The sequence below is a fragment of the Mus musculus genome, chromosome 11 (assembly GCF_000001635.26).
Source record: "Mus musculus strain C57BL/6J chromosome 11, GRCm38.p6 C57BL/6J".
Classification (NCBI taxonomy): Eukaryota; Metazoa; Chordata; class Mammalia; order Rodentia; family Muridae; genus Mus; species Mus musculus.
In genome coordinates, this window is record NC_000077.6 from 58,574,907 (window position 1) to 58,598,466 (window position 23,560).

At 44.0% G+C, this 23,560-nt stretch overlaps 2 protein-coding genes and 1 pseudogene across 2 annotated transcripts; 2 read left to right on the forward strand and 1 right to left on the reverse strand.

Moving 5' to 3' along the window:
- Olfr326-ps1 (olfactory receptor 326, pseudogene 1) lies at positions 91-446 on the reverse strand (annotated as a pseudogene).
- On the forward strand, positions 5,931-6,971 carry Olfr325 (olfactory receptor 325). The gene has a single exon (NM_207153.2). The coding sequence runs from the start codon at positions 5,940-5,942 to the stop codon at positions 6,918-6,920; it is 981 nt and encodes a 326-aa protein (NP_997036.2). The 5' UTR covers positions 5,931-5,939; the 3' UTR covers positions 6,921-6,971.
- A 15,467-nt stretch (positions 6,972-22,438) lies between these two features.
- On the forward strand, positions 22,439-23,560 carry Olfr324 (olfactory receptor 324). The gene has a single exon (NM_001011743.2). It carries the CDS (start codon positions 22,486-22,488, stop codon positions 23,485-23,487), a length of 1,002 nt encoding a protein of 333 aa, NP_001011743.2. The 5' UTR covers positions 22,439-22,485; the 3' UTR covers positions 23,488-23,560.

Here is a 23,560-nt window from a genome sequence, read left to right on the forward strand (position 1 = left end):
CTAAATGACAGCTTTAACAGAAAAATAAATGTTTATGTTGGCTCTCAGTGTATTCTTAAACACCTGACTGCAACTGTAGCCATGGAGTAGTCATAAGACATGGCAGCCAGAGGGAAAAATTCTGACCCTGCTAGTGTCAGGTAGAGAAACATCTGCATCCCACAGGCAGCAGCTGAGATCTTGTGGCTCCCCAGGACCTGGTCCATGAGCATCTTGGGCACAGTGACAGAAATGTACATCATGTCCATGAGGGACAGCTGGCTGATAAAAAAGTACATGGGTGTGTGGAGGTGGGTGTCAGAGAGTATCAGCAGGATCAGGAGGGCGTTCCCAGACAAGGCCATCAGGAAAAGCACAAATATGACCACAGTAAGCAGGGCAGGGTGTTTGGATTGACTGAAGAGTCCCGCTAGGGTGAGATCTGACTGTGTAGTGTAGTTGCTCATTTAGGTGGTGATACCTATGAGTGTCTCCTCAGCAACCAAGAATGCTTTTGGGTTAGCGTCATGTGACCGTAGGAAGGACTGCTCAGCGGTGAGTGCCTCAAGTTGACTGTGCTGACAGAAGTTCCCTGGGCTTGGAGATTTGAGGTTCATTATTTTTCTGTGATTTAAGAACATGTTAAAACAGAATTCTTTTTTGTGGTTAGAACCATCATAACTCCTAGTGGAACTGTTGCATTTCAGAGCCATGAACTTTCCTACGTCACAGAACACTGTCGTTCAACCAACACACCAGAGTCTGTAGGTTCACTTCCCTAGAGTATTATGAACCACTGTGCCCAAATGGAAATATAAACTTATTTTGAGGATTATTTTAGCATGAGGTATGAACTAAGTCTGAATCTTTGTGGATTAAGGATTAAGCTTGTATTTTTAAACCTCAGAGCTATATTTCATATAGTGATTACACAGAAAATATATGTAATGTGTACTACACATTATACAATATAATGTGGCAAAATGAAACTGAGACCCTTGAAGGGCCTTCACCCTAAGGGTTGTGTGACACAGTGGTTCTGTGCTGTGTGGAGCAGCCTCCTCTCACATGTAATTCCCAGTGAGTAACCAGGAAGGACATGGGTGGAGGACCCACTCAGGCCACACCCAGCTGTGGGTCTGACCATCTCTTGGGCATCCAGGCCTCTCTGTGCTCTACCTAAAAGGAGAACAGCTTTTCACTGTTTTGCTTTTTGTTTTGTTTTGTTTTTGTTTTGTTTTGTTTTTTTTTTTTTTTTGGCTAAACTTTATTGAAGTATCGGGTCCTCTCAGAACACTGACAGATTCGAGTCGACAAGCATTAGAGAGTTCATGAGCACGCTTTCCTCAAGAACTGCCTTCCGGGTTTGTGTTAATGTCCTTGGATTGGGAGATGTGAACAGTTCTCAGAGTGAAGCATCTTTTCACACGTGTATGAATTTTGTTCTCAACAAACATCACAGGATCTCACCCACCTGTAGATCTTATTGTTGAATCTTTTGATGTGTGTGTTTAGTTTGGAGAATCTACTGAATACTGGAAACTGGGAAGTTCTGATTGGTGGGAAGGGAGAGAAAGATCTTAAGGGATAGGGTACAGTAGGGTATAGTGGCATGAAGGACAAAGGAATAACTGGGAAGGAGTTTGAAGTGGGGAAGAGAATGAGAGTGAGGACAGAGATGGGAACCCCTAATACTGAGGATGTTTGAAAAGGCCAAGTAGAAGTCTACCATTCTTCTCTACAAATTTATATAGATGTATGTGCTCTACTCAGGGGATATAGCTGCCAGAAGTGCTGGACACCAAATAACCCAGGCCCAGGTGTTGGTTATCTTATCTTGAGTTGTTTGTCGGGAGACAAAGTCCTGCAGACTCCAAACCAACTCGGGCTATTGCTGTTGCTCTTGCTTATCTTCTAAAACTCGATGGTAAAACCTCAGTGCTGAAGAAACACAAACATTGCTCAGAAGATGTGGAAAAATCAAGTTAGTAATGACCAGAGTTTTAGTTCATAGTATTAGAAGTTGCCTTGTAGATGCTGCTGGTTATCTGCACCCAACGCCTATGCAACCCCTCATGGTCCCATGAAAGCTAGTTTGCAGGGAGCGAGAGTCCTGGTGAGTACAGCTTGGCATCTCCATATCCTGTGACCAAAGTGTCTGGTGTCTTAAAACTATGGATTTAGTCAGGTGATGGTAATATAAATATTTATGATTTCATTGAAGACTTTAGTTCTTGTAAAGTGTATGCAATTTTCATGTCACTATTTAAAATGAAACAAATAGCTTTAAAGAATATGGCTTGTGGTGGACATTGGAGCACAGGAATGATGGGCTGGGAGAGGGGAAGGTGGCACGTGATGGAGGGGCCAAGAGGCAGTGCCTATGACAGAGCAGCTCAACTCCAAACTTTGGCATCCACATTTGTGAAAACTACTGGAAGTTTATATGAACACATAAACACACACACACACACACACACACACACACACACACGTACACACACACACACACACGCATGTGCTCCCCCCTCCACGCACACAGAGAGACAGAGAGACAGAGAGAGAGACAGAAATAGAGACAGAGAGAGAACACTAACCAACTTTACAAGTGGCCAAGCCTCTGACCATGCATTAGTTAATTTGTGTGTTTCATGCTTGAGATCTATTGACAATGTTGAAATTTCAGATCATTGTTAACTCTGGTTACAACTCCATTTTTACAAATCTAGAAGGAAAAAAAAAGACAGATAAAACCGCAGTTGGGTAATGGAGATATCTGTCAGCTTTTATTAGCTCTATTAATTACATCTTCTTAAGTCTCAAAGGAACATTATTTACAAAATCCTGCCATACCATCCCTTAATGAGCAGAGTCCAGCCAGGGGTGACATCACTTTTCTCCTTTGTGCACTTAAGCAGCTCCTGCCTTTGGTGCACATGACCAAGGCTGCCAGCAGCATCTGAGGTGAGTTGGAGCTGAGAGGAGAATCTGCGGAAGTCACTACTCTTGATTTAGCATCTGCTTTCAGAATCTTCTATCAGTTCTTGACAATATTTCTTTGATTTCCCTCTACCTTTTTTTCCTGCAGAGAAGTAAATTCATTTTCTTCCAGAAACTTCAAATACTATTTATTAAATGAAACAGATTTAACATGTTTTATTTATAGCCATTTAGGAACAGAAGAACACGTATGCTCCTTTCTTAACTGATCTTATTGGCATGGATTAGCTGTCTTGGGACTGGAAGCTCACCGAGGGTCACAGTGACACTAAGAATTATGTTCTCGTCCTGTCTTTTCTGTAATGAAAGGTGCAAGACCTTGTCTGGACTGAGCTATAGACTACAGGGGGGAAAGGGGTTTCCAAGAGAATGGAGGCAGGAGCATGCCCTGTGTCCCCTACAAAGAGTAAAATGTACGTCTGTTGGTCAGTTGATTGTTTCCTGTTAGGCACACACTCTGAAGTCTGAGTTTCCCCTCTGTAAATGAAGAAACTAAGGTCAGTAGGTGATGCAGCTTCCTGGGTGATGTGCTGCAGGAGGGATTCAGAACGGACTCGGATACTGCTGGCTCCAGTAGCTTGGGGTAACTGTACCAGTGAGTCCAGGGGTTACCTGTTAGTAAGCTCCAGTGTGAAGTTGCATCTGGCTGTCCATAGGAGATGCAAACTAGAGAGCAGGGGACGGAATTGAACAAGCTGCAATCACTGTGTGCGCTCCAGAAACTGTGTTTCCAGTCCTTCTGTACTGGGTGTCTTAATGTGAGAAACTCCAATTTAACAGCGTGCAACACTAGATTTTTTGGCAGCCGAGTATCAGGATTAGTTTAGAAAACTCACACAGTGGTATAAATGTGTCTGCAGTTGGCAGCTTTTTCTGGATTTCCCCTGCCCTGTAATCAGAGATAAATGATTCTCGGGGAGACCATTTGGCATTAACATTACAAGTTGGCGGGGGGCGGGGGGCTGGCTACAAGTTGGCAGGGGGAGCTGGCTACAAGTTGGCAGGGGGAGCTAGCTACAAGTTGGCAGGGGGGGTTGGCGGGATGGCTGTGTGGTTAAGAGCATTTGTTGCTTTTGCAGCAGACCCACGGATTTGCTCTCAGCACCCACATGGCGGCTCACAGCCACCTGTAACTCCTGTTCACAAGGATCTAGCAACCTCTTCTCCTTGGGCAGCAGGGACACATGTAGGGCACATACATACAAGCAGACCAACAAACAAACAAACAAACAAACAAACACCAAAAAAAAAACACACACACACTAAAATAAAAAAGAAGTCGGAGAGTTTGTAGTATGAACAAATTCATTGTGTTTAAGGAATCATGGCATACGCTTTATTTGACTTCAGAAAGGCTAGGTGTATCCTGTACCTGTCGCTTTCATATTTCTGTAGCCCTTTAAACATTCGTTTTTATCATTTTTATATATTGCCTTGAATAGACTGGCAGAAGCCTCTTTAAGCACCATCGAGTTTAAAGTCTCCTTGGCATGTTTTCAGAGTCTAACCCAGACTCCAGCTATCAGCACGGAGCACAGGGAGCGGTGGCTCGTGCCAGAGGCATCTCGGTGGCACCCAGTCTTCTCTCTGCCTCTTGGATTCCAAGGGATCGGGATTGTGATGGCCAACAAAGCAGGTGATGCTGTAAGCACAGCCTTGCCTGGCAACCACAGTCACCTCTGATCCTGCAGATTTAGAGCACACAGTGGGCATTTGAGGAGATGAACTTGAAGAGGCCCAGGGTTACACAGGCAAACTTTCCTGCTAACTATGCTAATCAGGGCTAAATGCATAAATAGGATATATATATATATATATATATATATATATATATATATGTACTTGTAATTCCTGTGTTCATATAAAAGCTTATCTAAACAAATATTTAAGGTTTTTATACCTGTATACAAAATAAGCATACCTATAAACTCATAGGAAGTTTCAAATACTAATTCTTAATTTGGCTTATACATTTCTTATTTGAAGATTTTCTCTTATTTCCTTGGAAACTAAATCCTTAAACAATATTTAACCTGGCAGAAAAAAAAATACAATACAGTAATATTACCCATCTCTGAGATGGCTATCCAGGATAGTGAGTTTTTAACTCTCTAACAGTGTGTGTGTGTGTGTGTGTGTGTGTGTATGTGTGTGTGTGTGTGTGTGTGTTCCTGCATGTTTATCTTGGGATACTGAAAAAAACTTACATTGTTTTGCTTTATTTAACCTTGGCAAAATCAGAAGGCATAGTTATCACCATCATCATTGTCATCATCACTACCACCATCAATTTAGGTAGAGCAGATGGAGGACTGCTAGGTTGAGTGACAGTGGCTGGACTGGTAGCAGTATTTGGCCTCTTAGTGGTTCCTTGCCCCAAGCCTTTTAGGGTTCTGAGCATCGGTCCTTCTTGTGTGGTGGTGAGGCTTCCTCCAGGCAGCACAGAAACTCTCAGAGTCTCCAGAGCCTGGGGACTGAGGAGGATCACCTGGTTGAAATTTCTCTTTTAAATTATTACTTTAAAATATTTTTATATGAAACATACCTCAGTCTTGAAGATAACGATTGCATCCTCAAACCATAAAGGCCAAGGCTTATTTCATATTTAAAACCAAATTTTCAAAATAATTTTGATTTTGCATTGTTTTTTGTCACTGAATCCCCATTGGGTTAGCATGGGACAGCATTTCTCAGGCTTGTAGTACTTGAGAGAAGACACTATCTGTCATTAGGAAAGTTCATGACTTTGGACTATGGAAAATTTACCCTGAATCCCCAATGCCTGTGACCAAGATGTGAATTCCAAGCTGTTTAAAAAAATGGTTGAATTATGTGTAATTTACAGTCCTTAGATTTTCAGGCCCAGAGAACTTAGCACAGGCAGGTTGAGGCATAAATCATTGAGCACTTGTTTCTATGACACTAACCCCAAAACATTCTTGGTTGCCTAGGAGACAAACATGGACCTCACCACCTGGATGAACAACTACACTACACAGTCAGATTTCACCCTGGTGGGATTCTTCAGTCAATCCAAACACCCTGTCCTGCTTGCTGTGGTCATATTTGTGGTTTTCCTGATGGCCTTGTCTGGGAACGCCCTCCTGATCCTGCTGGTACTCTCTGACACCCACCTTCACACACCAATGTACTTTTTTATCAGCCAGCTGTCCCTCATGGACATGATGTACATTTCTGTCACTGTGCCCAAGATGCTCATGGACCAGGTCCTGGGGAGCCACAAGATCTCAGCTGCTGCCTGTGGGATGCAGATGTTCCTCTACCTGACATTAGCAGGGTCAGAATATTTGCTTCTAGCTGCCATGTCTTATGACCGCTATGTAGCCATCTGTCATCCACTCCGGTATCCTGTCCTCATGAACCACAGGGTGTGCCTCCTGCTGATGTCTTTATGTTGGATCCTGGGATCCTTGGATGGCTTCATGCTCACCCCTATCACCATGACTTTCCCATTCTGTGGATCCCGGGAGATCCATCACTTCTTCTGTGAGGTTCCTGCTGTGACAAAGCTCTCCTGCTCAGACACCTGGCTCTATGAGACCCTCATGTATGTGTGCTGTGTGCTCATGCTTCTCATCCCTGTGACAGTCATTTCAGGCTCCTATACATCCATCCTCCTCACTGTTCTCAGGATGAACTCAGCAGAGGGCAGGAAGAAGGCCCTTGCCACCTGCTCCTCCCACATGACTGTGGTCACCCTCTTCTATGGCGCTGCTGTCTATACCTACATTTTCCCTGCCTCCCTCCACAGCCCTGAGAAGGACATGGTGGTGTCTGTGTTTTACACCATACTCACCCCTCTGTTGAACCCACTGATCTATAGTTTTAGGAATAAGAATGTCACAGAGGCTATGAAGAAACTGTTGGGTGTGAAACCCTTCTTTCAAGAATCTTTAAAGGAAGTCATTTATAAAGAATAGTTTCTTTTCCTTGTCTGTACACATCTGTTTTTCCAGGTGTCATGCTGATGGTACCTGCAGGCTGCTCACATGTCATGCCTGATAGCATGATGCTTTCTGTCTGCCATCAAGGACTTCTGTTCTGTAGCAATGTGGACTTCCTGCGTCTAGTTTACCAGGGCAGTTCATCAGAAATCGATGCTGACTCAGTAAAATGGGCTTACTATGTGTACTGACAGGATTATTTGGGTTCCATTACTGTCTTTCTTATGTGTATCATATAAGCTGATATTCCTGGGTTATGTCCCATTTGTTCATAGTGAGCAATAATGGACTATTCAATATCCTTTGCCAGTATTCTGGGAAGAAGTTGGAATAAATGTTTATCTTGGAAATGGTCCGTGGTTTTCCCTATGTGATTCTTTGCTGTATGTGACTAACAGAATCAGCCTCGTGTGAAGGCCTGGAATGTATTCCTCTCCCTTAATGTTCTGGGACAGTGGGAGATTTGTTATTGTTCATGTAACACTAGAATTCAGCATTAAACCATTTTGCTGGGCTTTAAAACAAAGATTTCTATCTTGAAGGATATGTGTGTTTTTGTGTGTGTGTTTGTGTTTATATGTATGCGAGTTCATCTGTGTGTCTGTTTTGTCTCTGTGTCTGTGAGTTTTTGTGTTTGTATGTATTTGTGTATTATTTTGTCCGTGTGTGTGCATATTTGTTATGTGAGTTTGTGGTGTGACTCTGTGTGTATGTATGCATGCATGTGAGTGTGTATGAGTGTTTTCGGTGTCTGTGTTTTTGTGTATGTTTGTGTGTGTTTGTATGTGTGGTGTGTGTCTGTGCCTGAGTGGATTTGAATGTATGTGAATTTTTGTGTGAGTATGTGGAGTACGAGCAGATGTATGTCTGTGTGTGAGAGTGTGTGTGCACACATGAGAGTGTGAGTGCAGTGGCCAAGAAGCCACGGGAGGTTATCAGACCCTCTGGAGCTTGATTTACAGGGGGTTGTGTGCTGTCCAGTGTGAGTGCTGGGAACTTAGCTATGTCATCATTGATGAAATGGATTTCATCTGGGCATCATATTGGGCCTTATCTTTTACCCATCCATGGCTCTGTGTGTCCCAATGGGATAACATGGTCCACAGCAGCCATGGTCACCATGCTGAGCGGAGCACACACTTGCGTCAGCTCCTATTTCCTAATTGGCTTGTACATTCCTTCTTTTCTCTCTTCTCACTGTCTGCTTTTGTGCTTAGGTGACTTTCCTCTAGTAATATTATTGAAAGCCTTTTCTTTTTGTTTTTAGTTTGCGTACAACATTTTAATTTGTGGTTATCATGAGACTAAGAAATAATCCTATCAGAAAATAATTATTCTAAAGAGAATAATTTTAGTCACAAACCAAAAAGGTAAAATGTAATGTTAACTCTTACCCTACATTTTCAATTTTTTTGTTAATATTTTTTAAATGATATTATTAGATATTTTCTTCATTTACATTTCAACTGCTATCCCCTTTTTTAGTTTCCTCTCTGAAATTCCCCTATACCCTCCCCCTTCCCTGCTCCTCAACCTACCCACTCCTGCTTTCTGGCCCTGGCATTTGCCCTGTACTGGGGCATATAATCTTTGCAAGACCAAGGGCCTCTCCTCCCATTGATGGCCAACTAGGCTGTCCTCTGCTACTTATGCAACTAGAGACACAAGCTCTGGAGGGGTACTGGTTAGTTCATATTGTTCCTCCTATAGGGTTGCAGACCCCTTTAGCTCCTTGGGTACTTTCTCTAGCTCCTTCATTGGGGGCCCTGTGTTTCATCCAAGAGCCTCACAAGAGATAGCTATATCAGGGTTCTGTCGCAAAATCTTGCTGGCATATGCAATTGTGTCTGAGTTTGGTGATTGTTTATGGACTGGATCCCCAGGTGGGACAGTCTCTGGATGGTCCTTCCTTCTGTCTTAGCTCTGAACTTTGCCTCTGTAACTCCTTCCATGGGTATTTTGTTCCCCCTTCTAAGAAGGAATGAAGTATCCACACTTTGGTTTTCCTTCTTCTTGAGTTTCATGAGTTTTGCAAATTGTATCTTGGGTATTCTAAGTTTCTGGGCTAATATCCACTTATCAGTGAATGCATATCATGTGTGTTCTTTTGTGATTGGGTTACCTCACTCAGGATGATATCCTTCAGATCCATCCATTTGCCCAAGAATTTCATAAATTCATTGTTTTTAATAGCTGCATAATACTCCATTGTAGTCTCCCCCAATCTTGAGTAGGCTGGCTAGGACCTTGCTGCCACTGAGAATAAGACACCTGGGGTGGAGCCTTCTGACCTAGATGGCTTTATTGTTCTGTCACCTACTGCTGCTCTTCTCCAAGATGCTGCTACTACTGAGAGGCTGAACCTGTCTTCCTGAGATAGCGACAACCTGTGGACTTGGTGACCTAATGCTAACAGCTCTGACAGACTAAGTGCTAACAACTTAGCAACAAAGCATCAAGAAGCCTGGTGTGGCAGGGGATGGGTCTCCCCCCTTTATAAGCACAGACTCTTAGCAAACATTGGGTCATGATCAGAAAATTTGTCTTGTTCTCTTTACTTCTCTGCTGTTCTCTCATTTACAGCTCCGGCCTCCCACTTAGGAACCCAGTTTGTGTGGCCACAGGCAGCTATACTCCATTGTGTAAGTGTACCACATTTTCTGCATCCATTTCTTGGTTGAGGGACATCTGGGTTCTTTCCAGCCTCTGACTATTATAAATAAGGCTGCTATGAACATAGTGGAGCATGTGTCCTTATTACAAGTTAGAACTTCTTCTGGATATATGCCCAGGAGAGGTATTGCGGGGTCATCCGTTAGTACTATGTCCAATTTTCTGAGGAACTGCCAGACTGATTTCCAGAGTGGTTGTACCAACTTGCAACCCCACCAGCAATGGAGGAGTGTTCTTCTTTCTCCACATCCTCACCAGCATCTGCTGTCACCTGAATTTTTGATCTTAGCCATTCTGACTGATGTGAGGTGTAATCTCAGGGTTGTTTTGATTTGCATTTTCCCAATGATTAAGGATGTTGAACATTTATTCAGGTGCTTCTTAGCCATTCGGTATTCTGCAGTTAAGAATTCTTTGTTTAGCTCTGTACCCCAAACATTTTCAATTTTGACGTCATAATTTCCATTTTTTTTATGTTTGCTATCTCTTGATAACTTTTTTTTAGTCGTGACTTTTAAAGATTATGTACTAGAGACGAGCACTGGATTATGTCTCAGACCCCTCATTCTCCGTCATTGCTTCTAGAGTGAGAAATGAGAACTCAGCTCCTTGGTGACAGCAGGACTTAGTAAATTCCTGGATAACTACTGAGATGGAGTCCAGAAGGAATAGAAACATGATCCTAACAGCAACAATAAAATGGTTAAATGAGTCATCAAACCGTCCTGTCAAAGGGAGCAGGTAAGGGGCAGCTTCATTAGATAAATAGGTATTTAGCAAATAGAGGCATTTCAAATTGTGAACTACTGTGGATTGCCCAATACTGTTTGTATTCTGTTGTATCCTGATGCTAATTCTACTTTCTCAAGAGCACACCCCCCCCCCATAATGAAAAGTCAGTCACTTATTCGGGTGACCTCATGTGAACCTTCTCCCATTCTAACTGGTCAATAAAGTCTAAAGCCTGTGATTGGGCAGTGGAAGGGAAAGGTGGGACTTCTTTTGGAGAGTGAGGGCAGGAGAGGTCGTGGGAGGAGAACGAGAAGGGAAGGAGTGAAGGAGGAAGAAGCCATGATGGATCAGAACCATGTGGCCAGGTGAAACCACAAGTATCAAAGAGTCTTATATCTGGGGAATAAATTAGTATAATGCTAGATCTGCCCAATCAAGGCTTATAGCTTATAAATATAATAACTAGATTGTGTGTGTTTTTATACGGACTTATTGGGATTGGAAATTACTACAACATTGAACATTCTCAAAACCAACTATAATTTCAATAATGCTTTCAGACTGCAGTCTAGGGCTGGAACCAGATGTTGGAAACTAGAATCTTGCTGGGTGGTTGACACAGCAAAAACTGTGCTAGACACCTGATCCCAGTGTGGTGTGATTGAAAGGAAGAGTTCAGAATGTAGACACAGGAGTTCAGCCGGGCTCTGTGGGGAGAGGCACTGATCTCAGAGGATGGAAAGAAGGCCAGGGGAATACAGAAGGACGATGGGAATCCAGGGTGTGATGACTTCAAGATGCACTACTGATGTGTCAGTCCATCCACTCTAGGGATGTGGTTGAGTCATAATAGTTTTGAGCTAGCCCATGAAATCTGAATTAGGTATTTACTTCCCAGCAAAGAGGTATAGGACAGGAGAGCTGAAGCGGGATGGGCGGGGTACCACTTGGGAGGACCTTTCTCAAGGGAGTGGACTGTGGCTGGGGAGGATGTGGCTTCCCCCATGCTGCTTGCTTCCTTCAGTCATTTACATCGTGCTCTCCATTGACTACGTCTCTCCTCACTCTTCCCTGCCCATCCATTTATCATTGTGACCAAAACACAGCTGCACGGGAGGCTTGCCACTGCTCACCGAGCTTCACCACAGCCTGCTCTTTCTTCCTTCAGATGCAGAAGATCTGTTCGCCCATCATCAAGTCTTGCCATCCCCACTGTGAGCAGCTGGAGAAGCTCATAGCAGTCCCCGGCTGAACCAACAGGTGGTGGAAATGACAGAGTTGTGTTGGCAGACACAGGGGCCCAAAACCTTTGCAGAGACTTTCTGGGCAATGCCCAATACCGTGGGAGCCACCATGAGGAGACTGTGCTGGCATGAGGGGATTTGGGTGATCAATGTCTCAGTGTGTGAGGCCACTGTAACTATCCCCTCCCTCTTCATAGCCAGTATTGTAGTGCACATGCATGATGTCCCCACGGATCAGAGCAGTTGGAATTGATCCTCCTCCTTCTTGTCTGTTGTGAGATGTGGGAACCTTGGGATATCCCTTGCTTTGAGCCAACGGCAGTGTGACATTTGTTTACACACGCACAATGTGTTACTCACTCTCAGAATGTGAAAGGCTGAGATGCTGGCCATGAGAGGCTGACATGACAGATGCTAGCTTGGGGATGGAGTGGGACAATCCCCGGAATGTGGGCAGCACTCTGACATGGGCTGGGGACCTTATAGGAGGAAGTAGAAGGCATCGAGGCATTATGTGCCCTGCAAGCCCTTCTTCCTGTCGTGTCTGTTGCTACTGCTGCCTCCCATCCTCACTAGCCCCTCCTTCCATTACTCCCTCTTATCCTCAGAGAAGGGGAAGGACACCCCACACACACACTTGGGTTCCACTCTGCCTGGGACAACAAGTCAGAGTGGGACTAGGCACAACCTCTCCCACTGCAGCCTACCTAACAAGGCCGTCCAGGTAGGGGAAGGCGATCCAATGGCAGGCACCAGAGTCAGGGCAGCTCCAGTTCCAATTGTTAGGGAACCACATAAAGACAAAGCTGGGCATTTGCTACAAAAGTGTAGGGGCCTAGGTCCAGCCCCTGCAAGCTCTTTGGTTGGTAGTTCAGTCTCAGTGAGCCTCCATGGGCCCAGGTTAGTTCACTCTATAGATCATCTTGTGGCATCCTTGGCTCCTTGGCTCCCTCCATCTTATCCCTGACTCTTGCACAAGGCTCCCTGAGCTCCACCTGATGTTTGGCTGTGAGTCTCTATATCTGTTTCCATGGGCTGCTTGATGAAGCCTCTCTGGAGACAGTTACTGGGCTCCTGTATGCAAGCATAGTGGAGCATCATTACTAGTGTCAAGTCTCTCTCCAGTTAGGCTGGTCACTGGTTGGCCGTTTTCTCAAATGTTTTGCTAGACTACTATATATGGACCATTGGGGCAGTCACAAGCCAAGCTTGACTCATGGGGCTCATAGAGAGAAAACAAGCAGAGGTGAAGGGAGGAAATGGGGTGAGTCTGGGTTTTCACACTACCCACCCTACATTCTTGCTTTGTTTATACAATGTTGCTTTAAAAAAAAAAACAACAAAACAAAACAAAACAAAACAAAACCTAGTGCTGTTCAGACCTAGTTTAAAACGTTGCCTAGGGGTAGGTCTGTTTCCTTCCACGAACCTCTGATTAAGGCTACACCTCAAGGCCTGTCCGTTATCAGGCTTTCCCACTCCTGGCTGCCTCACCAGCCTCTACTCTCCCAGGGCAGAGCAGCAGACTAGTGAGTGACCGATCATGCCTGAACATTCAGGAGCAGACAAATCTACTTTGCTCCCTGTGCATAGCACACATCTTACAGCTCAAGCCTCCTGCTACGCTGTCCTAAGGGTGTCCTCCACCAAGGGACCCTCCTGATCGACTTCTTCGCTAACCATGGTGTCCTCACCCCTTGCTTTCTTTCCTTGTCACATGAATGAGAGAGTCATCTCTGTGGATTTCATGACCCCTTTTTTGTGGGATTTCTGTCCTCTGCTGGCCATACTTGGAATCACAGCTGTGTGATGTCTGCGCTGACCCAGTGGCAGGGCCTTTTTGCCTGGGTCTTCAGATTTCTCCCTTTAGTATTTCACACTTTATTACACATTGAAATATAAGTAGGAGACACATGGATACAGATATTATATGTAACAATAACAAGAAGATAACGATAAAGTCACATTATTCTAATGCCATTAGAGCCAGACTTGGGATTTATCTTTAAGATCTTTAAACAAATGGCTTTAGGCTTAATTTTTGTACTCCATATCTGTTCAGATTAAATGTCACTTCCATCATGGAAAGTTTATCCGGCAAACCTATGTATTAAAATAGATAGAGAAGTAAAAATTAGTTTAAGACAAGCAGAAGTTAAGGGAACTCCTGAGAACCAAGCTAGCACTGCAGAATACTCTTACAAGAATAGTGACCGTAGAGGAAGAGGGAGATAGTTTCTCACACAAGAACACAGGGAAGAATGCAACCCATGCCGGCAGTAGAAGAGCAGATGGGAAAATAGCCAATTATGTCTGACACTGCAGACTAGAAAGCAGCCAACATTAATTACCAGGGTTGGGAGAAAAGAAGCCATTAATCAGAACAGCAAACAGTAAAATCCCAGCATTTGCAAGCCATTCTCAATTGCAGCCTTGAATGCAAACAGACTTAACTGATTGATGAAAAGATGCAGACTAATTAGATTTTAAAAATGTGGTCTATTTGGGGGGGGCTCTCAAAAACTAAGCCACCAGTCAAAGAGCACACATGGGCTGGACCTAGGCCCTCTGCACAGCCCTCTGCATGTAGCAGATGTGAATCTTGGTCTTCATTCGGGTCCCCCCAACAACTGGAGCAACATACACTCACTCACACACACACACACACACACACACACACACACACACACACACACACACACACACACACATTTGCTAACATTCTGTAACTTGTTCAGGATCTATCAGACTTAGCAGTGACTGCATCTTAATAGCATCACATTGGGTTCATTTCCATCTCAATGAAGTCTGTTGTTTAACCTACAATGTACAAGTGTGTGATCCCAGTCCTTCCCCATGATCCATTTTCCATGGTGGTAATCAACTTCTCTGTGAAATCAACAGTACAACTCTCTGTGAAAATGACAAATAAAAATTTCTAGCCGGGCGTAGTGGCGCATGCCTTTAATCCCAGCACTCGGGAGGCAGAGGCAGGTGGATTTCTGAGTTCGAGGCCAGCCTGGTCTACCAAGTGAGTTCCAGGACAGCCAGGGCTATACAGAGAAACCCTGTCTTGAAAAAAAAAAACAAAAACAAAAAAACAAAACAAAACAAAACAAAAAATTCTATAAACCAGCCCTCTGCAAAATATGGTAAAAAAAAAAACACCTGTGGCAATGACTGGTCCAGCTTGAGACCCATGCCATGAGAGAGAGCCCACCCCAGACACTATTGATAACACTCTACTAAGCTTGCAGAAGGGAGCACAACTGTCTTCTGAGAGTATCCACCCAGCTTCTGATGGAAACAGATGCAGAGACCCACAGCCAAACATTAGGAAGAGCTTGGGGAATCATGTGGAAGAGGGGAGGAAAGATTTCAGGAGCCAGAGGGGTCAAGGGCACCACAAGAAGACCTACAGAGTCAACTAACCTGGGACCATAGGAGCTCACAGACACTGAACCACCAATCAAAGAGCATGCATGGGACAAACCTAGGCTCTCTACACATATGTAACAGGTTTGCAACTTGGTCTTCATGTGGGACTCCTAACAACTGGAGCAGGGACTGTCTCTGACTCTGTTGCCTGCTTTTGGACCCCTATCCCCTAAGTGGGCTTGCCTTGTCTAACCTCAGTAAGGAAAGATGTGCCTAGTTCTATTTAGGCTGGGATGTCCAACTTGATACTCCAAGGTGGGTTGATAACCGTAGAACTCCTCCCCTTTGATGAGTAGAAAGAGAGGGGGCGGGAGCAGGAAGGTGAGAGGGAGGGGCTGGGAGGAAGGAGACAGGGGAAGCTTTGATCAGAATATAAAGTAAATTAATTAATTAAAAAAAGAAACACACACGGGTAGGAATGGCATCTATAAACCAAGAATCAAAGGTTAGAAATTAAGATAAGCAGAGAGAGGCCACAGTCACTCTGGGGTAGCTATTCTTATATATGATAAAGAAGGTTTTAAAACTAGTCATAACAGGGTTACTGTTATATCAGATAGGGGCACAGAGTTCACACAGATACCAGGAGATAGGGAACATGCATTCTTATCAATGGCGTATAGAACCTTCTACACAATTGATGGCATTATAGGCCACAAAGCAAACCTTAATAAATAAAGAAAGCCCAATTTCCTGCAACCTAAAGGTTCCACAACTTTTCCAAACAGAGCCACTAGCTGAGGATACAGTGTGAGTCCATGGGATTCCCAGTCAAATCATGAGGGTGTCTGTGTTTTCCTAGCGTGTACTAGCGATCACATTAAATTCTTATCGTGGTTAACAAATTCAGAAAAACTGCAGGATACAAAGTTAACACATTGTAATTGGTAGGATTCCATACTCTGTCAATGAGTAATGCAGGAAATAAGCAAACAACGCCATTGACAACACAGAAATAAAATGCTTAGGGATCAATTGGCTCCAAGAAATGGAAGATCTCTGTACCAAAAACTACATAACACTGTGGATGTAGGTTAAAGATAACAGACAAATATGAACATCGTACTTATTCAGGAAAGAGCTGCTATGTTTAAATCTCAGTGCTACTTAACATGTAATGAAATCCCTGGTAAAAATCTCAGTGGGGTTTATCAGAAGTAGAAAAATATATGCCCATATGGACATTGTGATTGTTAGTCTATGCTGGCCTGACGCATGAACTAGAGTTATCTGAAAGGAGGGAACGCCAACTGAGAAGCTGACTCCATATTTGTGGGAAGCCACATGTGCCGTTGCAGTGTGGCCCTGGCTACAGCTGGCCACCACGCATACATATGCAGTAAAGTTTTTTGCCAAGATAAGGTTTTGAGAAGTTAACCAATCAGATTAGAGACATGCAAATGAGGTATGTTAACCAATCAGATGAGAGGCATGCAAATGAGGTAGTAAGCATAACCAATCCAGGTGTGAGACACACCTCTCCTAGGCCTATATAAGCAGCACCAGTTCTGGGCTCGGGGTCTTTTCGCCTCTGCAATCAAGCTCTCCTAATAAACGTGTGCAGAAGGATCCTGGTGTGGCATCTGCTTTGCTGGCGAGTGGGGCGCGCACAAGACATATTATCTAGTTGTCAGGCATTTTTCTCAATTAATGATCAATATGAGAAAGTCTAGCTCATTGTGGGAGGCGCCATCCCTGGGATGGTGGTCCTAGGTTCTATAAGAGAGCAGGCTGAGCAAGCCAAAGGAAGCAAGCCAGTTAACAGCATCCCTGTGTGGCCTCTGCATCAGCTCCTGCCTCCAGGTCCCTCCCCTGCATGAGTTCCTGTGCTGACTTCTTTCCTTCAGTGATGAACAGTGAGATGGAAGTATAAACTAAATAAACCATTTCTTTCCCAACTTGCATTTTGGCCACGGTGTTTTTTGTTGCAACAATAGGAACCCTACCTAAGAAAGACATCTTAAGGGATCCTAAATAGCTGTTGTGGAACCTTGCAGAGGTAGAGCCTTGCTGGAGGAAATGGGTCATTGGGGGGCAGGCCTTGAAGTTTGACAGTCCAGCTGACCCAGTTCCTGTCAGTTTGCTGCTTCCTGGTTTGGGATGCAGTATCAACAACTCCGTAGTGTTCCCGTGACTGTACTCTGTCTACCATGAGAGACGGCCTCACGTTGGACTTTAAGCAAAGTAAATCCTTCATTTTCAGTGGCTTTTGTCAGACGTTCTTCTCACTTCAGAGTAAAGCAACAAGAAAAATAGCTAACTCAGAATCTCATCTCAGTTGGCTGCTGGCAGAGACGTTCCTAATTTGTTTCCATCTGGAGTCTTATCTTGCTTCTGATCTTACCAGGAAAGTTTTCGGTCTTCTGCCATTGAGGATCATATTGGCTATGGGTGTCCATACACAGTCATACTTCTACTAGTATATTTATTTTATCTTATTTCTAAATGTTTTGCGATTATTTATTGTGTGCTGGGGATGGTGCATGTATGGGCCATAGTACATGTGTGGAAGTCAATTCTCTCTTTCTACTTGTGGGTCCCAGAAATCAAACACATGAAATCAGCCTTGGCAGCCAGTGCATTTCCTTTATAGGGTCGGCAATTCTTATGGCCCCATATTAATCTGTGAAAGGTAGATTTCTTTTTAAAAATTAGTTTTTAAAATGTATTCTCTTCCTCACATGTATCTAGCTTTGCTTATGCCCTTGGTTGATTATTGGAGATTTTGTTCATTTTTATTCCTTGCTGCTTGTTTTTCTCCTTCTTTCCTTCCTTCTAGTAAGGAGAAAATAAAACATAAAATCATCCTAATAAAATAAAACATAAAAATAAAAGCCACCCCTCTGCCCTTTCCCTTGCCCCTCCGTGCATTCTCCACACTCTCAGTCCTGCATCTGGTTCTGCATTCACCCTCCACGGCTTCTAACATCATAGAATCACGTTCGTTCGTGTCCACCATTTGAGCTCTGTAGTTATTGAGTTCTACAGTGTTACTGGGAAGGGATTCATTGTAGGTGGATGTTTTTACACTGTCCAGCTTGACATTGTTAGTGTCGTAGCAGTTTGCTTTCCCTCTCTGGATGGTCCTGAGAGTTGAGACCTTAAGAGGAGACTCCTTGATTATGACATAAGTACTAAAAAATAAAAATCTGTAAATAACAAAGCCAATACATATGCAAACCATCACACAGGAAAACAGGAAACAAACAAACAAAAGCAAAAAAGATGAAACAAACAAACAAACAAACAAACAAGACAACAGGACTCCTCAAAAAACATCTTAACTCTTTCATTACTGACATGTGTAAAATATCAGGTGAAGAATCAAAAGTCACATGGAAATGAAAAACTAGCCAGATATTCCAAAGAGGATACAATGAAATGAAGAATGGAGTAAGGAAATCAGTTCAGGGTCTGGAGAAGAAAGTCAGAAATGCATGAAAAAGCCATAACATAGATGAAGAGAGTCACCATCACCGATGAAGTCAACACGGCACACAGATGGCGAAGTCAGGACTACTGACTTCAGCATCTCAGATGATGAAGTCAGCACCATGACTAGAAACTCAGAAAAAAAGAGATATGGGAAAATTAAATAAATACAAATGAGTTAATGAGCTAAATAAAACGCAATGGGAAGCATTTCTAGTTGCCGAGACCAACCAGAAGAAGGAATATCAAGGATTGAGGGAAAGGGCTGGAAATAGTACATTCAAACGTCTGTAAAGGACTGGGGTTGGGTGGGGGGTCAACAAAGGAGAGATGGTCCAGTTACTAAGATGGTTGCTGCTCTTCCAGGTGATCCTAGCTTGTTTCCAGCATCCACATTAGGCATCTCACAACTACCTGTAACTCTAGTTCCAGGGAATCTAATGCCTTCCTCTTCACAAAAACACACACACACACACACACACACACACACACAATATACACACACACACACATACATACTCACACACATACAATATACACACATACAATATACACACATACACAAACACACACACACGCGAACACACACACACAATATACACACATACACACAATACACACACATACATACTCACACACATACACATATACACATATATACACACATACACACACACATACACACACATACATACTCACACACATACACACACACATACACACACATACATACTCACACACATATACACATATATACACACATACACACACATATAAACACACACACACACGAACACACACAACTAAATAAGGTATTTGAAATACTAAAATAAGTAAAATTTTTAAAGAGGGAAAATAGTGAGCATGGCTGCCTCTCTCCAGAATTCTTGGCGACTACGAAGTGACTGAACATAAGCATCCACAAAGCAGAAGGAACCAGTGCAGCCATCATATTGTAGCAAGCAGTAAGGTCAAGGTTCCTGTAAACACTGAAACTAGAACTACCCTCTGATCAGGCTGTAGCTCTCCTGAGGACACAGCTGCAGGCGTGAAGGTGCACACATGTGTGATTACTGCAGCACTGCTCACAATAGACATCTGGAACCAGACTAGATGTCTGGCAGCTGATGTATGGATAATGGCATGTGGTGTATATATAGTCTGTGGGCCATTCATCCACGAAGAGTCAAATCTTAGATGTAGACATTTGGATGTAACTGAAGTTGTCAGTGAAGGGAGCTAGACTTAGAAACTGTGGACCCATTGAATATAGAAGATGGATGGTTAAGTAAATGAAAGGGGGCCAGATGGATGAAGGGAAGGGGGAAGAGAAAGAGGGCAGGAGAGGATGTGTGTGTTCACAGCAGAGTGTATGCACGTCAGGTTGGATCACAGTAAAACCCACAGATTCCCTGCAGGAAATACAATTGAGTAAGTACAGTAAGAACAAAATTATAAGTAAGCAAAAGAGCGTGTCACGACACATTGCTTTTAGTTGTTTTCCACATAAGCATCCAAGCTGAGATGCTTTTCTCACAGAAGGGGTGCAGCTTCCTAATGTCGCCACGAATGGGAGATTATAAGTTGTATTAATGAACTTTTAGACACTGACAGTAAGTGGGAAAATAATTAATTTTTGACTTTTGTTTTTCAGGCATGAAGTTAACTGGGTCCCTTGGGACCCACCTAAAACTTTGCTTCCTTAATGGGGTTTTTCAAAACTCAGTAAAGTCTCCGGTCTGGATTTATATCTAGACACTAGTATCATTTATTTTCATCTCAGGAAAATCCTGGTAAGCATGAAGCTGAGATGAGTCTGGAAATGTTTAGGGAACGTGGAGAGCCATCATGATGAAATCACAGGAGCTCGGAAACAAGACTTGTGCATTTGTGTTCACAGCTGAGCAGTGCACCATGAAGAGAGAAGAGAGGCTGGGGATGTCACGTGTGCGCTCCCATGCTGGCAAATGGCTGTGGTCCTGATGCTGCGTTCTTTATAGATGGAGCCAAGGTACTGGTCCTTCTCAGGAAAATCCATTTACAGTTTACCAGTATCAAGCACAAGCTGATGCTTCCCCACATCAGGACGCTGGGCAGGTTTGTCAACTGCCTCTTTCTCTCTCTCTCTCTCTCTCTCTCTCTCTCTCTCTCTCTCTCTCTCTCTCTCTCTCTCTGTGTGTGTGTGTGTGTGTGTGTGTGTGTGTGTGTGTCTTCCTCTCCCTCCTCTTCTCCCTGTCTCCTACTATTGCTATGTGTCATACACTCTATTTACTGACTGATATACTGATATAAACTGTTTAAATGACAAAAAAATCATGGAGGAGAGAGTGATTTTTTTTAAAAAATAAAAACTAGAAAAGCATTCTATGTGGAATTAAACAAGGAAGTGAGAAAACAGAAATTCTAACTAGATGAAGAGGAGACAGTGCCCAGGAGTTAATGGAGACCGGGGCCGTGTTAAGGTAGGAGGATGTAGCTGACTGGAGACTGGGCTCTGTGTCTTATGACTGACAGACCTCTACATTGGAAACATCCTCAAAAGCATCATTTGATTTTGTTTATTGTTTTGTTGCTGTGCCAACAAAAGCTAGTATTTGTGTCTGTGTTGTGTGATATTCTACATGTGATGGAGCCAGCCGAGACCTGCCATTTCAGCACACTCAAAAATGTAATTCATAATTTCTTAAAGCGTAGGCTTCTAGGTGTGTATTTGGGGGGTGTGATGCTGTGAAGAGTATTTCACACTGTGTTTAATACAATAAAAAAATCTTGGTATTGAGATTCTGAAAGACAAATGCCACATACATTCTTTCATATGCAGACCTTTGGTTTAAAGTTGTATATAGTCTATAGATGTGGTTATGAAACTAGAAAGGGGACCATGGACCGTGGCAGAAGGGGAGACGAGATCTTCAGGCAGTGAGAGCAAAAGAGAGGCTAATGGAGTGCGTGTGACCCAGGCAAAAGGAGGACTATGTAGGGAGAAGGGAGAGGGGTGGAGAGTGAGCTCTGTGTGGCATGGACAAAAGCAGAACTGTGTAGGGAAGAAGGAGAGGGGTGGAGAGTGAGCTCTGTGTGACATGGACAAAAGGAGGACTGTGTAGGGAGGAGGGAGAGGGGTGGAGAGTGAGCTCTGTGTGACATGGACAAAAGGAGGACTGTGTAGGAAGGAGGGAGAGGGGTGGAGAGTGAGCTCTGTGTGACATGGGCAAAAGGAGGACTGTGTAGGGAGGAAGGAGAGGGGTGGAGAGTGAGCTCTGTGTGACATGGGCAAAAGGAGGACTGTGTAGGGAGGAGGGAGAGGGGTGGAGAGTGAGCATTGTGTGACATGGGCAAAAGCAGGACTATGTGCACAGGAGGGAGAGAGGTAGGGAGTGAGTAAGAGTAAAGGGTGTGTGAAGATGCCTAGTGAAGCACATCTCACTGCATGCTAACTTAAAAATAATAAGAAAATGCTGGCTTTGAAAACAGTTCTAGTCTCTGAGACCATGACCAGAAATCTGGGTGACTTAGTTGCATTGTTTTTGAGAATGCTGACTTGTTTAATAAGTTTAAATACCACCCCTCTCTTTCCACCCGGAGAGACCAACAGTCTATCCTGTAGGGTCTGGGAATGTTGAGTAGTTTGTTTGGTTAAATGAGCCCAGTCATATCAATGGCCAGCCTAGTTGAAGCAGAATGCAATTATTTCAAATTTCATATTTTTACTAGTGACGTCAGACAAGTCATTTTTTTCTAAAACTGGAGTTACAGCACACTTTTAAGAGACAGATAATTAAAACATGCAGTTAGCAAAGCAGAGAGGAGTGCCCTCTAGTCTGTTTGACATAATGTGAGGATGGCAAAATTATCCCTGTGAATCTATGAGACCTGGTGCCATTCGCCAAAAATAGTCACTCAGAGTTAGGAGCTAACTATGTGTCTGAAAAGGTCTCAAGACCTTGAAATTTAGGGTACGGTTACCATCCGCATTAAAACAAATGTGAACGGGACGGGGGTGCTGATCTGACCTAAGAGTTTTCATGTGGGGGCCTTCGATTTCTTCTCGTTTGGACAGGTATGGCTCAGCCGCAGGCCTGAGCCCCGAGAATTCCAGCACCATCACCGAGCTAGTCCTTGTGGGGTTTTCTGATCAACCCCAGACTGAGATTCCTCTCTTCATCTTCTTCTCTCTGGTCTACCTAGCCAGCTGTTTGGGGAATACAGCTGTGGTCATATTAGTGGCTCTCGATGTCTCTCTGCAGACACCCATGTATTTCTTCCTCTGCCACCTAGCTTTCCTCAATGGATTCTTCAGCACGGTTGTGACTCCAAAGATGCTCTTCAATTTCCTTGCAAGCAGGAAGGTCATATCTTACCCATTCTGCCTGGCTCAGACCTACCTCACCCTGTTCTTGGAGTCGACCGAGTGCTTTCTCCTTGCCGTGATGGCCATAGATCGCTACGTGGCCATCTGCTACCCACTGAGGTACCTTCTCATCATGAGCTGGGCAGTGTGCATAGCACTGGCAGTGGCCGTGTGGGTCACAGGTTTTTGTGCCTCGGTTTTACCTCTCTGCTTCATGATCCTCCCACTCTGTAGCCCTTACGTTGTTGATTATCTTTTCTGCGAGCTGCCTATCCTTCTGCACCTGTTCTGTGCAGACACGTCTCTGCAGGAGGCCATGATGGCCGTTGGAGGGGCTGGCACGGTGCTGGTTCCCTTCCTCCTGATTGCGCTCTCCTACCTTCGCATCCTGGTGACTGTGATAAGAATAGACTCGGCTGAGGGGAGAAAGAAGGCCTTTTCAACCTGTGCCTCGCACTTGGCTGTGGTGACCATCTATTACGGAACGGGGCTCATCAGGTACTTGAGGCCCAAGTCCCTTTACTCCGCCGAGGGAGACAAACTGATCTCTGTGTTCTATGCGGTCATCGGACCCGCGCTGAATCCATTCATCTATAGCCTGCGGAACAAGGAAGTGCAGGGTGCTGTGAGGAGAGTGGTGGAGAGATACAGGAAAAGCCCAAGAATTGCCTTCTAGAATCTTCAGGATTCCAGCTGAGTCCTGTATTCATTTACCAACACTTTAACAGGTTCAAGCCCAGAGTCTGTGA

Excerpts from the sequence above, each read along its gene's own strand:
- Olfr325 (NM_207153.2), top strand. The coding sequence starts at position 5,940 with ATGGACCTCACCACCTGGATGAACAACTACACTACACAGTCAGATTTC.
- Olfr324 (NM_001011743.2), top strand. The coding sequence starts at position 22,486 with ATGTGGGGGCCTTCGATTTCTTCTCGTTTGGACAGGTATGGCTCAGCC.